The sequence below is a fragment of the Rutilus rutilus genome, assembly GCF_951802725.1.
Source record: "Rutilus rutilus genome assembly, chromosome: 11".
In the NCBI taxonomy this organism is placed as follows: domain Eukaryota; kingdom Metazoa; phylum Chordata; class Actinopteri; order Cypriniformes; family Leuciscidae; genus Rutilus; species Rutilus rutilus.
This window is the reverse complement of record NC_140216.1, coordinates 18,638,500-18,653,976: the sequence shown is the minus strand read 5'-3', so window position 1 is coordinate 18,653,976 and position 15,477 is coordinate 18,638,500. Positions and strand designations below refer to the sequence as shown.

The 15,477-nt window shown below is 41.5% G+C and overlaps 1 protein-coding gene across 9 annotated transcripts in view; it reads right to left on the bottom strand.

The window, feature by feature from the left end:
* The window catches only part of ptprua (protein tyrosine phosphatase receptor type Ua), a 480,983-nt gene that overhangs the window by 129,865 nt on the left and 335,641 nt on the right, over positions 1-15,477 (bottom strand). For all 9 annotated transcript variants that reach the window (XM_084423701.1, XM_084423706.1, XM_084423703.1 and 6 more), the window contains exon 8: positions 7,999-8,322. In XM_084423701.1, coding sequence (XP_084279827.1) covers positions 7,999-8,322 — 324 coding nt within the window. The remainder of the gene's footprint in view (positions 1-7,998; positions 8,323-15,477) is intronic.

Below are 15,477 nucleotides of genomic sequence, written 5' to 3'. Positions count from 1 at the left end.
ATTATAAAATAATAAAAATAATCCATGGAATGGGACCTTTAAGATTACTTTTTTTACAGCCATTGTTTGTATCTATAAAGATAATTGATGCAAAGAAAGCATTGTAATGTAAAATATGTGATGATAAGATTGATCGAGCAATTGATGTAAGTAAGTGAAAAAATATGCGCAGAATTGAGGAAATAGTATTTATGGAGATAAATTGTAGCCTATCACAGGACAAACATATGAATGTTCACGGGGTATTTTATGCAAACAACTCTAATTGTAGTTGTATCATATTTACAGCATAATTGTCATTGCATACTGTATGCGTATGCAGCATGAGTATGCAGAAGTTAATCTTCTGTTCGTGAACAGTTGTATTTCATTCATTAATCTGACTATGCATCCGTGCATTTAATTGCCATTGGCTCGTGTGATAGTGATATAGATCTTAGTAGTATTTTAAGTGATATAATTGAATCTATAAACAACTATAAGTGATCATTTTCGGCTTTCTCCGGCTCCCTGCACCAGGCGTAAAGCGAAACCAGAAGTATCTATCCGCACACTCGCTGATCGGAAATCCAACATGGCGGCCACGTGCAACTAGCCTATTGCAGTCTGTGAGATAAACTAAACACTATTGGCTATTTGAAAAGGGGGAGGAGCCATTCAAGATGTCCTAGGCTTCATAGAACATCATAGACTGCTGATGCTGCACGTCATGTGGTGAGATAGGGTAAACACTGACTAGTAGTAAAAATGAGTAGTCATCCAAAATATTTCGGAATCTAACCAAAAATCCTCACAATCCATGCATTTCCCATCTCTATACAGATGCTTGAACAGGCTGAAAAGCAGCAGAGAGTTTTTATATCCCTACTTCTCATTTCTCATTAACTCTCTCTGTCTCTTTCTGCAAGCATGCTGACTACCAGTAATTTAACATTACTTGCAGAATTAATTCATTCATTAACTTCAGTTCATGTTGTTTCCAATTAACCAAACACATCAAACACAAACAAGCTCTATCAGTGTACAAAATATATAAATAAACCAACAGAAAATGATAAATGGAGAGCATTCATTATGAGCCGTGTTCATTTTCAGATGGCAAGGTTTTCACTTGACCTCTGAGAGTTTCATCTTAAAGCATTTGCATGATAATGCACCTCCAGCAAAAATGTGCTGCCTGACACACAATGTAAATAAAAATGCAAAAATAAGCAAAAATCTTTATTTCATTTTGCTGGTGGCCTTTTCTTATACATTTTTCATATACTTCCATTTAAAAGTATGATCTTCCATTTAATTATGCTGAAGCGTGGTATTCTGTGAGTCAATATTTGTGTTGTTGCTATAATTGGGCTTTGAGCACTGCGGGCAAACTGGGCCCTGGTGCGGTCGCCACATCATAATTGCTCAGATAAATACATGCCTTTGCAAAGATGGATGCGTTATGGCTACTGACCCGTAAAAAAAAAAAAAAAAAAAAATCTGGATAAATGAAAGTTTAATCAAACTCAGAAAGTTTATGAACAACATGGAGATAAGAAGTATAATGATGTGATTCTTCATCGGAAGCCAAAAATACTTGATTACATCAAGCTGTTTTGGAGTTTGTTCTAAAGAAAACTGTTCTTCAACACTAATGAATAAAATGCTTTATGAGTTTACAAAACAGTCCTTGAAGTGAAAATGATGGTGCTTTCAATCAAGACAATATTGTCTTACTAAAACATTTATGAATGTAGCTGTGCAAGGTCTGTTCATTTAGTGCTTGATTTTATCGTGTTAATGTTCCCCTGCATGCTAAAATGTCTGAATTATTGATTATGTAACTTAAATTACACAAAACCCTTACTAAATCAAGCAGTAAATCAGAGGTCACAATGTTTTGGAAAGATGAACTGACACACTCAGAAGAGAAGTGATATCTAAAGTGTGAATAGGGACAAAGAGTCGTGATGCTTTAATGGAACGGTGCATGTTTGAATCTTGTCCTAATATCTCTTTTCCCAATATTAACCTGTCATTAATGTTTGAATCAAATGGAAGTTGCAAAGATGAGTGAAACCAACCCATTCTCACTCCCGAGGCATTTGAAAAATTGTCAAATTCCTTTAGTGGTATGGTGTTGCTTTAATGATAGACTAAGAACTCCCTTGCTTTCAATGAGAAACCTTTGGTGTCAATACCAAGACATTAAAAGGAATGGGAATTTTGTCAATAGGCGTGTTTCCATTACAGATTTGTGCAAAACTTTTGTGATTTTTTTCTAAATGTCGACAAAAAACTATTGCGAAATGACGGCGTTTCCATGAACCGATGTTATGCGACTAAAACTTCATTTTTTCCTCTCGCGATAAGTAAAATCATTCCAAAAACCATGGCAACGGATGTTGGTAGGTTTATGTACTAATCCCAGCCCTGCACTGGCCATTATTATTAATCGAAGGAGATGTATGTGTGTTTTCCAAGCATTAATGGTAAGGAACAACCCATATACTTGTGACCGGCACATATGTGTTTCTGGCTGTTTCTCCCACCTTTCTGCTTCGAGGTCTTGATTGTGGCATTTATTTGAGGTTTAGAATCCATTATTCCTGTAATAATTTTGTCTTATATGAATTTAATAAAGAACTCTGTCTCGTATTCTGTCCAAAAACACTGCGTCATCTACGTCAGCTGACCTGTAAATGCACAAAAACTGTTTCCATTGCAGTTTTGCGAAATATTTCTTTTTCGAATTGCCTGAAAAACCACCTCATGCGAGCGTAAAAACTTTTTTGCGATAAATGGGAGTTTTTGCGAAAATTACGTGTTTCCATTAAGCGTATTTTCAATTCGCAATTTCAATTTGCGCAATTTGAAGGGTAATGGAAATGTGGCTATTGTGAAATTATATATTGGGGTGCAGGCTTGGGAGGGTTACTTTAAAAATGTATTCCGTTACAGTTACAAATTACTTCATAAAAAAAGTATTCAGTAACGTAATCCATGTACTATAATATGAAAGTAATGTAACTGATTACTTTTGGATTACTTCAAGGTCAGGTATATAAATAGTCAAGCAAGAAGAAATATTATTAAAAAAATAAAAATAAAAAACTTTTATTTATTAAGAATTTGGTCCAGTGCACAATATTTGCAAAATATACACACAGGCCTGAATATACAGTGCTATGCATAAGTGAATACACCCATGCTAAAGTTGACTAAAAAGAGGAATAAAAAATCATATTTTGGAAATTGAACTTAATGCCTTAATTTAAACAATTAGGAAAAATCCAACCTTTAAGGACACCAATTTTCTTTGTGAATGAATAATGTATCGTAAATAAATAAATGTTCTTCCTTAAAATACATGGTGCATAAGTGTGTACACCCCTATGTTAAATTCCCATAGAGGCAGGCAGATTTTTATTTTTAAGTATTTAAAAAAAAATTTTTTTAGGATACTATGCATCCTGATAAAGTTCCCTTGGCCTTTGGAATTAAAATAGCCCCACATCATCACATAGCATTCACCATACCTAGAGATTGGCATGGGGTACTTTCCATAAGATCATCTCTCAATGCAAATCAAACTAGCTATTAGGCTAACTGAAATAAAACCATGCCAATCTCTAGGTATGGTGAATGCTATGTGATGATGTGGGGCTATTTTAATTCCAAAGGCCAAGGGAACTTTATCAGGATGCATAGTATCCTAAGATTTTTTTATTTTAAATACTTAAAAATAAAAATCTGCCTGCCTCTATGGGAATTTACAATAGGGGTGTACACACTTATGCACCATGTATTTTAAGGAAGAACATTTATTTATTTACGATACATTATTCGTTTACAAAGAAAATTGGTGTCCTTAAAGGTTGGATTTTTCCTATTTTTTTAAATTAAGGCATTAAGTTCAATTTCCAAAATATGATTTTTTATTCCTCTTTTTAGTCAACTTTAGCATGGGTGTATTCACTTATGCATAGCACTGTATATTTATGTAAAGGGCTATACAGACATCTAGTGGCTAATGTATGGTATTACAGATTATTTTGTTTTATTTTTAACTAATTTTTTACAAAAAAATAAAAACACAACATTTAAAAATTTTACACAATCTACATATTATTTTATTTTAAAATAGGCCTACATGTTGACTAAAGCCGTGATCTTTCTTAATTTGCCTGACTGAACTTGGGGCGTTGGCAATGGGAGTTCCCCTACGACGTTACCTAGACAGTGAACTTCCCGTTACGTGAGAAAAGGACATTTTGGGTACTAAAAAAGCGACTCTCCTAATTTCTACAAAATAGCAGCGGAATTTCCATGAATTAAAAGCGATTTTACCCGCAGGCAGCATCGTTTCTACTAGCAGCAGTGATTCAATCTGCGTCTGAGGAGATTGTAGAAAACTGTTATTTGCACATGCACCAACACGTGGCACGTGAGTCATTACTGGCAACAAAACCAGTAACTACTGTATAATCAAGCAGCGCTTAATATAGTGTTATTATGCCAAAATACTTATTTAGTTTTAAATGAAACCATTGTAATCCTGAAAGTATTCCCCCTTTTTTCAAAATGTAACTATAATCTGATTACTACATTTTTTGACGTAACTGTAACGGATTACAGTTACTGGATTTTTGTATCCTGATTACATAACGCCGTTACATGTATTCCGTTACTCCCCAACCCTGTTGGGGTGTTAGTCATTATGACATATATGTTGGGTTATGATTGTCAATTTAAACAGCCACAACCATTTCTTTTTTAGATTAAACTACATTTTACCCAACACCCACCCCTAAACCTAATCATTTGTCAATGAGTAAAACAATTTAAAACACATGATATAACGGGTAGATGCAACTACAGCCAAAGCTTACAAATATTCCAAGTATTCCAAGGATTGCTTGAAGTGTGAGGACCTCCATTCACCGTAACATTTAAACCACAAACACATTAAAAAATTGCCCTCAAATTGAAGAAATATTACACTAGCTTTGATTGTGAAATACTAGTGGCTTTCATGGGTTTTTTGACTGTTTGCATCATGCTAAAGTTCAGAAAAGATATGGCAGCGGGATCATTTTCTGCCATTAAATACCTAAAGGTTCACTCTGTTCCTCACATAAATTTATTATATGGCTTTAGAAGACTTAGAATTTCATTTTATTCCATGAAACACAAGGCTTTTGTAATTCTTATATACAGTTTGTAGTTGTTGTTTTGTCAATTTTTGCAATAAATCCCCCCTTTGCATCTTAACCCCCAGGGGTCGGCTATCGCGCCGGCGCGATAGGCTCATTTTTTTCCGTATGAGTGCAAAAAAAATAAAAAAATAAAAAAAATAATTTTTATCTTATATGCTTGTGTTATACATCAATCGATCCTGTTTAGTGTGTATTTTTTTTGTGTATGCTCATAATAAAAACAAAGTGTTGTGCTTTTCGCCAAATAAAGAAAAATAAACATGATGCGAGTTCTGCCTACTCTCTGTCAGTGAAGTCAATTCTGAAACGCGTCCGAAAATGAACTGTAACTCAGCGAATACTCAGTCAAACAGGCATATAGTCACACAGGCATGAAGCTTGAATTCTCTTCTTTTAAATGAAGTATTTTTTATAAAAAACAAATATTTACAGTTTATATAATATGTATGTAAAGAGAGAGATGTCAGTCGTTCTCATCTCAGCTAATTAAGTTTTAATGTGACTCCGCCTACGGAGACCGCGCTATACAAACGCAAATGTGAGGCGATCCATACAAACCTGTGAAACGCCCACATCCGCTGGATAAGGCCGGTGACACACTGGATGCGTGGCGTAAGCGACTCAGCTGCGTGGCGTGTCCGTTTTTATTTCGGCTCCCATGTTAACAGTTTAGAGTTTGCACACTGCCTGTGTGAGACGCGCGTCTCAGGCGCGGCACGAGCCGCGTGGAAAACGTGTGCATGCTAGAAATAGAACCGACGCCTATTTTTCACGCGACACGCAAGCGTCTTGGAAGCGTTTCCATGCAAAATTGAATAGGAAAATCTGTTTATTTGTCATTTTGACACGAATACATATTAATAAATGTCCTTTTGATGTTTAAAAGTGTCTAGGTTTTGACATAAATGCAAATATAAATGTAATTTTACAAAATATGATCGATTTTCAAATACTGCTGTATTGAATGAACAGCTTTTAGCAAACTCTATTGCTATACTGAGATGAGGAATATATACTGTATGTGTTTTGTCAAAAATAAAGTCATCAACTAACTAATGAATCCTTTACTTTGAAATACGTATGATAAAATGTATACTTTAGTTTTGAAAGACGTTGACTAGTTTTGAAAAGATTATAAAGTATGTATGTGCATGCATATATATATATGTGTGTGTGTATATATGAAGAGTTCAGATGCAAAAGCCTCTAAATGCCATCTGAAATTTTCTCCTAGAATGATCATTTTTATGAAGCTTGTATATATAAGTTAGCTATAGGTGACACACCTGAATGAATGGCTCATTAAGTATGCAGGGGCATTGTCTCACCAGGTGTGAACTACTAAATATGCATGATGCTGTTGGAGCGTTTACGCCCCATCCGCATATTGGCTTTCCAAACTAAAAGTGTTTCACAAAACTAAAATCAATGTATCGTTTTATGTGAATGATTAGGCAGGATGATTTTCACATCATTTTGAAGAAAAAACCTCTAGGCGACGACATCCATTAGTCAAAAGTCTTATTGCCACATATTTAGTATGTGTTTTGTGGCCTTATTTCAGAAACTTTAATTTTTAGTTTTTTCGATAACCATGCATAAACATTATTCTCTCAAAAATGAAAACATGTACATACATGTGGCTCACATATTATGGTAGTCCTGTTTGTGCTATATAGAGTGAATTTACACCTTTGCCATTAATATGTTTAATACCCAGACCCCAGAGGGTTAACATGCCTACGACTTTTGCACAGTACTGTATATTACATTATGCATTTTAATAGTGTTTTTAACCATGATTACTTGCTTTTGATACTTTATTTGAACCAATTATTAATGACTCATTGTTATTATATGTATTTTAAGTGATTTTAAAGGCTTTTGTCATTTAGGTCTATTTTTACTAACACATTGTTTTGCATTTTGTGACTTTCAGCCGAATAAAATACTATTTATCCACTCATATATTTCCTCAATGAAGAATTCTTAAAAATAGTGTTTGTCAATATAGTAACTTTTGTTTCTTAATAGTGACACGGAGGACATGCTTCATTTGCATCAGGCTTCAGAGAAAAAAAAAAGTAGGGTGGGGCTTGATTTTGTTCAATGGTAATTGTTTGGATCGTGGTAGGTTTGTTGTTGTTTGCTATTGCTATGATCTCATGTGAGTGACATGTTGCTGGATGGGAGGGATTATTTTCCTGCCCTCGTGCCAGTGCAAAATGTCATCAGAGAAGAGTAGGGAAGTTATTTTTGTCATTTGTGTGCACATATAATTTGTTTAAAATGAACACTTAATATTCCATAAATAAATATGAATTTTGATTTCATGGTATAAAAAAAAAAGATTTGTGGTTAACACATTATAATAAGTATAGTAATAAAGTACGTACAAACCATTAACAAACTATTAGTTTACAGTTTATTAATAGTTATAGTAGTTTCTACATTGTTATATATTATTAGGTTATTTTCTGATGTCTTGTGACCTAGTCTAAAGTGAGAACTATTTACGGTAAATGAGTTGTTAACAAAAAAAAACATTATCTGAATCTTTACATCAGCTAATTAAACACTAATAATTTTGTTTATTTACAGTGATAATAAATGAAGAACTGAATATTTGTATATAGACGGTTAATACAGTAACAATGTAGAGACTATGATATATTAACTATGAATTAACTATAAACTAATAGTTTGCAAATGATTTGTAAGTACTTTATTATTGTATACCTATTATAAAGTATTGCCGAATTGGGATTTCATGGTTACAGGAAAAAAAAAGACTCACTGTCTTCCTCCGTCTGAAAGGTCACTTCTCGGCTCTCTTTCTTGCCCTCTGGATTGGCCAGAGCCAGCCTCACATGAACGGCATGGAACGGTGGTAAATCCCGCAGTGTGAAGCGGGAGGTGTTCCCCTCCACCGACAGACACTCCCTCACCGTGGCGTTATTCCCGCCAGCTCCGCCCCCAGTAGCAGTGGAGTAGCGGTAGCACAGCGACAGGGAGTACGTATGACACCGCGTCAGGTTGTATCCCACCGGCTCCCACTGCAGGAGCAGCTGACGGGACTGAATCTCTGAAGCCGTCAAACCTTTGAGGGGACGCATGGGCTCTGGATGAGACAAAAGAGGAACTGAATTATGTACACAATTATGTACATTTCACATTTTCATTCAAATTTGAGTTTGTTGTTACATGTTGCTAAGCTAATGACACGCTTACTCTAAAGCTATAAAACAAACATAACATATTATCTTTATTAACTACACCAAACAGAAAGGTTTTAAATACCTTTCAGTATTGAATGAAAAATGTGTTTTCAATATAATCATAGTTTTTCCTGCCTTGTCCAACATCTTGGATTATTTATTTATTTTCACTGTGCTTGTCACAGTGCATTATGAGATTGCCTTCTCCAAGAAGAATATTAGAAAAAGTTATGTACAGTTCTGAAAATGGGTCAATGACATGGCGTGTCAATTCTGGTGTCCAAAGCATATTCATAATATAAAAACTGTATACATTTTTAAATGCACTTCATCAAGTGACTCAACTTCCCCCTCTTTAATTACTCATGTGAGAATTCATTATAAATAATACATTTTTAAGGAACTATTAAGCTCAAAAGTTCCAAAATGTCATTCCAGGTAACGTCTCGGTTACGTATGTAACCCTCGTTCCCTGAGTAGGGAACGGAGACGTTACATCAGTGACGACAAATGGGGTTTCACCTATCATCTTCGAGTATATAAAATGAGCCAACGGCAATGAAATGCCATGGGTCTGCGGAATTTGTATAGCGTAACTCCGCCCCACCCTGTGGGTATATAAGGAAGTATGCCGGCAACATGCAGATATGTTTTCGTTGAGGAGCCGAGACTGAACTCAGGCATTCCAGCGGTACAGCGGAAGTGGCAGGGAGACGTAACGTGGGTTACATACGTAACCGAGACGTTCCCTTTCGTGGTCACTACAAGTTACGTCAGTGACGACGAATGGGGTTCCCAGTCTAATCACGCCACCTCGGCTGTCTTCCAGTGCCCTGCGTAAGTCTGAGCTCCCTGTTGTGAGACTAGCACGGACGAAGGACTCCTACTTAACACAGGAATACCAAGGTACAATGGGAAGCATATCGCAGCGGAAATATGCAATCATGCCCAGCCCGAAGGGGGGGATTTAGAATACAAATATGACCCGGAGGGGCTGCATATGGAGTAACACTGGGGTGTCCAGCCGCAGGTGGAATATTTCAACCCCAGGGGTGGCAAGGTGGCTTGCTGAGGGAAAGACACATGCTCAGGGAGGCTTACAGTGGAAATACACATGTGGGGGTCGCCCAGAGGGGGAACCATGCACATGGAGGCACCTAGCCAAGCGCGAAAGCTGGCGGTGGCATAACTCTGGCGTTGACGTCGACAGTGCTGGAGGAGACTCAGGGCTTATTAGGCTCACCTGAGGAGAATATCGCACGTATCCCATCCGTGGAGAGGAATTGCGAGCAAGCGAAGACACCTGAGCAGAATCTAGTACCGGCTGGTTGAAGCGAGTACATGAGAAGAAACTGGCTCCACTCGGAGATTGTAGAATCTCGCGAATGTGTTAGGTGTCGCCCAGCCTGCAGCTCTGCAGATGTCTGTTAGCGAGGCGCCATGCGCTAGAGCCCAAGAGGATGCCACACTCCGAGTGGAGTGGGCCGTCACACCAAGGGGGCATGGTCGACCTTGCTGCTGGTATGCCAAAGCAATGGCGTCCACTATCCAGTCAGACAACCTTTGCTTGGAGAGAGACTTTCCCTTCAGCTTCCCACCATGACAGACAAAGAGCTGGTCTGAGGTCCTGAAACACTGCGTTCTGTCTACGTAAGCACGGAGGACGCGTACTGGACAGAGCAGTGCCAAGGCTGGGTCTGCCTCTTCCAAGGGCAGCGCTTGCAGGTTAACCACCTGGTCTCGAAAGGGAGTGGTGGGAACCTTGGGCACATATCCAGGGCGGGGTCTCAGGATCACGTGAGAGTTAGCCGGCCCGAATTCCAGGCACGCTTCGTCAACCGAAAATGCCTGCAGGTCCCCTACCCTCTTGATGGAGGCCAATGCAACCAGGAGCGCTGTCTTCATTGACAGGAACTTAAGCTCCACTGATTGCAGAGGCTCAAAGGGAGCATTCTGCAGGGTAGTTAGAACCACTGAGAGGTCCCAAGAGGGTACGAGAGGAGGGTGCAGAGGATTCAGTCTCCTCGCTCCTCTCAGGAACCTGATGATCAGGTCGTGCTTTCCAACGGACTTACCTTCAACTGTGTCATGATGTGCGCCAATGGCGGCAACATACACTTTCAGGGTGGAGGGAGACAGCCTTCGCTCCAACCCTTCTTGCAGGAAGGAAAGCACGACACTGATCAGGCATTTCGTGGGGTCTTGTTGTTTAGAAGAACACCAGTTGACGAAGAGGTTCCACTTCAACGCATAGGCATGTCTCGTGGATGATGCTCTAGCGGAAGTGAAGTGAAGCCTCGTCCCGTCCAGGAACCACACGTGGAGGTTCCAAAGATCGGGATGAGGGTTCCATAGGGTGCCCCGTCTCTGAGAAAGCAAGTCCTTCCTCAGAGGAATTGGCCAGGGAGGTGCTGTCGCGAGGAGTACTAGTTCTGGGAACCAGGTGCGGTTGTGCCAATACGGGGCAAACAAAATGACCTGCTCCTCGTCCTCCCTGATCTTGCGCAAAGTCTGCGTAAGAAGGCTCACTGGGGGAAACGCATACTTGCGGAGGCCCCGCAGCCAGCTGTGCGCCAGTGCATCTGTGCCGAGCGTGCCCTCGGTCAGGGAATAAAACAGGTTGCAGTAAGCTGCGCGCACATGGCGACCGAGTCGATTTCCATACCGAGAAAAGAGATCCTCTGCACGGGGCAGAGTTTGCTCTTCTCCCAGTTGACCCGAAGGCCCAGATGAGCTAGGTGCCGGAGCACTAGGTCCCTGTGTTCGCAAACCTGGTCTCGAGAGTGAGCTAGGATCAGCCAGTCGTTGAGATAGTTCAGGATGCGAACCCCGTGTTCCCGTAGAGGAACAAGGGCTGCCTCGACGACCTTCGTGAAGATGCGAGGAGACAGGGCTAGCCCGAAAGGGAGAACCGCGTACTGGTATGCCTGCCCCTCGAAAGCAAACCGTAGGAACGGTCTGTGTCGAGGAAGAATGGAGACATGGAAGTAGGCGTCCTTCAGGTCGATCGCTGCAAACCAATCCTGCGGCCGCACGCATTCGAAAATGCGTTTGGCCGTGAGCATCTTGAACGGCATCCTGTAAAGGGAGCGGTTCAAGACGCGCAGGTCCAGGATCGGTCGTAACCCACCGGATTTCTTCGGTACAATGAAGTAGGGGCTGTAGAACCCGGACTTCATTTCGGCTGGAGGGACAGTCTCGATCGCACCTTTCGCCAGTAGGGTGGCGACCTCCACTCTCATGACAGGGGCATTGCCACCAACCATAGTGAAGCGGACTCCCCTGAAGCGGGGAGGAGACCGCGCGAACTGAATCGCGTAGCCGAGCCTGATGGTCCTCGCAACCCAGCGGGACAGTCTGGGAAGCTCCAGCCAGGCTCCCAAGAACTGTACCAGCGGGGTCATGTGGACCACAGACGTACCCTCGGTGGTGCAGCGAGGCAGAATGACCGGCCCAGGCGTGGGTGGCATTGCGGCCCGGTGCGGGGGCACGGTCATTAGCCGCGTCCTGCCAGAGGAGGCCAGGGGAGGACCAGCGTCCCACGGGGGCGTGCTCTGGCAGGGGTCTGGCGACAGAGGGGGACGAGAGTGGCGAGGCTCGTGAGCGGCGCGCACTGTCATCCGAGAACTCTATGTGCTCAGAGATGGGTGTGTCAGTTCTTTCTTTAACCGAAATAGGGTGCTACCCGTCATTGGACGGGCAGCGGGATTCGGGAAACCAAGGATTCTCCCTCGGCCCTCCACCGGGGGAAGGAGCGGCCCTGCTACCGTTTCCTGGAAAGAACTGGATGCCATCTCTGAGCACATAGAGTTCTCGGATGACAGTGCGCGCCGCTCACGAGCCTCGCCACTCTCGTCCCCCTCTGTCGCCAGACCCCTGCCAGAGCACGTCACTTTGCCTGGCGTTTAGCAGGGCGCGGGGCGGGAGAGGGCTGTGGCGCCTTCCTGCGGCTTCCTCCATGACGCGGCCCAGGTGAAGGCTGCTGCTGGGGCCGTGCGGGAGGGCGCCCTCGGCGGCGAGCAGACTCGCACCTGTGCCGATGGCTGGGTGGAGGCAGCAGCGGGCCGTCGGGGCAGGACATGTTTTAAAGCCTCAGTCTGCTTCTGAGCAGTCGAGAACTGCTGGGCAAAGTCCTCGACTGCACCGCCGAAGAGGCCAGCCTGGGATATGGGGGTTCGCTCAGCCTCCCGCATATCGGCCAGGTTGAGCCACAGGTGTCGCTCCTGGACCACACATGTGGACATCATAGTTGCATGGCAACAGAGCGTTCAACCTGGGGAACCCCAGTGTACCCTTTGGCAGCCGCCTGATCGAGAGGAGGCAAGGCGGAGGAGACCGCCGAGCGATCACGGGAAGACAGGGGTGCCTTCCAGGACCTCGTGACCTCCTCATGCACGTCCGGGAAGAAAGGCATTGGGGTTGGACACTGACGGGATCAGCGGCCACACCCAAAAACCAATCGTCCAGCCGCGAGCGCACTGGACTGCGTGGCGGAGACCACTCGAGGCCAATGGCCGTGGCTGCCCGGGAAAGCATGGCCGGTGCGATGGGAACATGACTCATCCACAAACGCTGCCTTTGCGTGGTCAATGCCCAGACACGCAAGACAGCGATTGTGCCCATCAGAATCAGATATGATGCGACCGCAACCAGAAGTGCACGGGCGAAGCATCTTTAAAAAGATGTGCCGCGTGCAATGCTCTTTTGTGAAAGGAGATTCTCCGCAAAGTGTTGAAGTGACCAGGGAGATGAACACACAAACACTGGCAAATCACTGCACAGATAAGCAGCGAATGTGCACTCGCTGGAACTCGCCGTCACACCAACACCTGGAGAGAGGCTCGTCTCGAAGAGAAATAGAGATGAACTCAGAATTGGCTGTGGAGTGAAGTGAATGAACTTGGCTCCGAAGCGAAAACATATCTGCATGTTGCCGGCGTACTTCCTTATATACCCCCAGGGTGGGGCGGAGTTACGCTATGCAAATTCCGCAGACCCATGGCATTTCATTGCCATTGGCTCGTTTTATATACTCGAAGATATATAAGCCTTCCTGTAGCTCAAACAGTAGAGCGTTGGCGCTAGCAACGCCAAGGTCATGGGTTCGATTCCCAGGGAAAGCAAGGACATGATAAAATGTAAAATGTGTTCCTTGAATGCAATGTAAGTCGCTTTGGATAAAAGCGTCTGCCAAATGCATAAATGTAAAATGTAAAATGTAAGATGATAGGCTTTCTAAGCGAAACCCCATTCGTCGTCACTACGAAAGGGAACTGTCCCGGCTTAAATTCTGAATACAAAAATATGACAAAAATGTAAAAAATATAAATAAAAGTATTTAAAATCTACTTGGGTATAATAGTATTGATGTTTTCAAAGATACCTATAGTGATAATACTGAGCTTACGTACATATTTATGACAGAAAGACTTTTGTCTCCAAATTGTGATTTATCTAATGTCATTCCTGGATAACAGACATCAATGACCATTTTGAACTATAATGCATTTTGGTATGTCATGTGACATAATACTGTATCAAAAAGAAAGACCCTGAAGTAGCAGCAGAACATGTGCGAAGGTCAGGAAGTGTCTCTTAAAATGTTGATATTTTGACCTTTTCGGTCATTGGTGCACTTTGTAGCAATATCATGTGTCCTTTTGGATAACACTAATAAAATATTTATAATGTTTTTATATAAAAAAAAAAAAAACTATCTATTTGATCTAAAAGATTACCTTAAGTGATGATAGCTAAGTTGTAGTTTTCCATAAGTGGTTAAGTTAGTGCCTGATTATAAAGAAAAAAAAAATATTTGTTTTGTCATTCCTGGATAACAACATGTCATTATTGGATAACAAAAAAAATTCTGTTAGCTAAGACATGTCATCCAATTGTGACCGAGTGAATAAGGATGGTGTACGGGGTGGGGCGTGTAGTTAGTTTGCTCAATAAATAGCGCAAAGGTTAGTAGACCAGCGTAACTTCCTGACGTTTTCTCTTCCGTCTCCTTCCGGTGTTGTGACCCCGAAGCGCCATAGCGAGGTGTGAGTTTGGCATTTGCGGTAATGTATAGAGATGTTTAGTTTATTTATATTGTTGTTTCTGTGTTGAACGCAGGGAGGAAATCCTCGATACACGAGTGTGAGCGCGTGGGTGATTAACGTGGCTAGTGTCGCGTGATGAATGCCGTGTGTAGCCTATAGCAACGAGCTGTATCACCCAGTCTATTCCACTCTTGGATTATGGCAGAGGTATATGTGTGTTTGTGTGTCAGATTGTTAGGATCGTTTCGTTGATAAATGTTTATGTATAATTTGATTATCTAACAATCGTGTATTTTGGATGTGGTTAGTGTCGCGTGATGAATGCCGTGTGTAGCCTATTCACCTTATTCCGGAAGTAGCACTGGGTGGCGCCATGCGCGTAATCTCACTTCCTGGTTTAGCTACTTAGCGCTTTGTTTGCCCTGGTCCAATCTGTTATTATCTGTCTTGATATATGTAGATAGACTATAATATTATAGCCAAATGCGTTGGCCTATGGTTATTAACAACTGCTGCAACGTACTAAAGTATTTCACTTGAAGCTTTTGAAACAATGCCACAATCAAATTATTTAATAGCTGTGTCTTTCTAATAGCTATTACTTAGTTATGAAGATGTGCACAAACACTACTACATGTAAAGTTTGAAACATTATTACACCACAGTTTGTTTGCTTAATCACCAGATACATTTGCAGTGTATAGCCAACAGATGAGAAAACAAGTAATAAAAACTCTGTGAGTGTTTTAGCGCAATTTTCTCACGTCATGGGATCACAACACTAAGAGATAGTAAATGAAAGAGAAAATATAAAAATACCCCAAATCGCACGAAAATAACACCCAAAACACACATAATTAAATCGTGCATTTATTAGAACTAGTTTCGGTGAAGAAATGTCACTTTTCCATTTTCAGTGGAAAATGAATAGGAATTGTATTCTGTATTGGCGAAATATTTTAGTAACATATGATAATTACTCATGATAATTATATATTTCTCCAAATATAC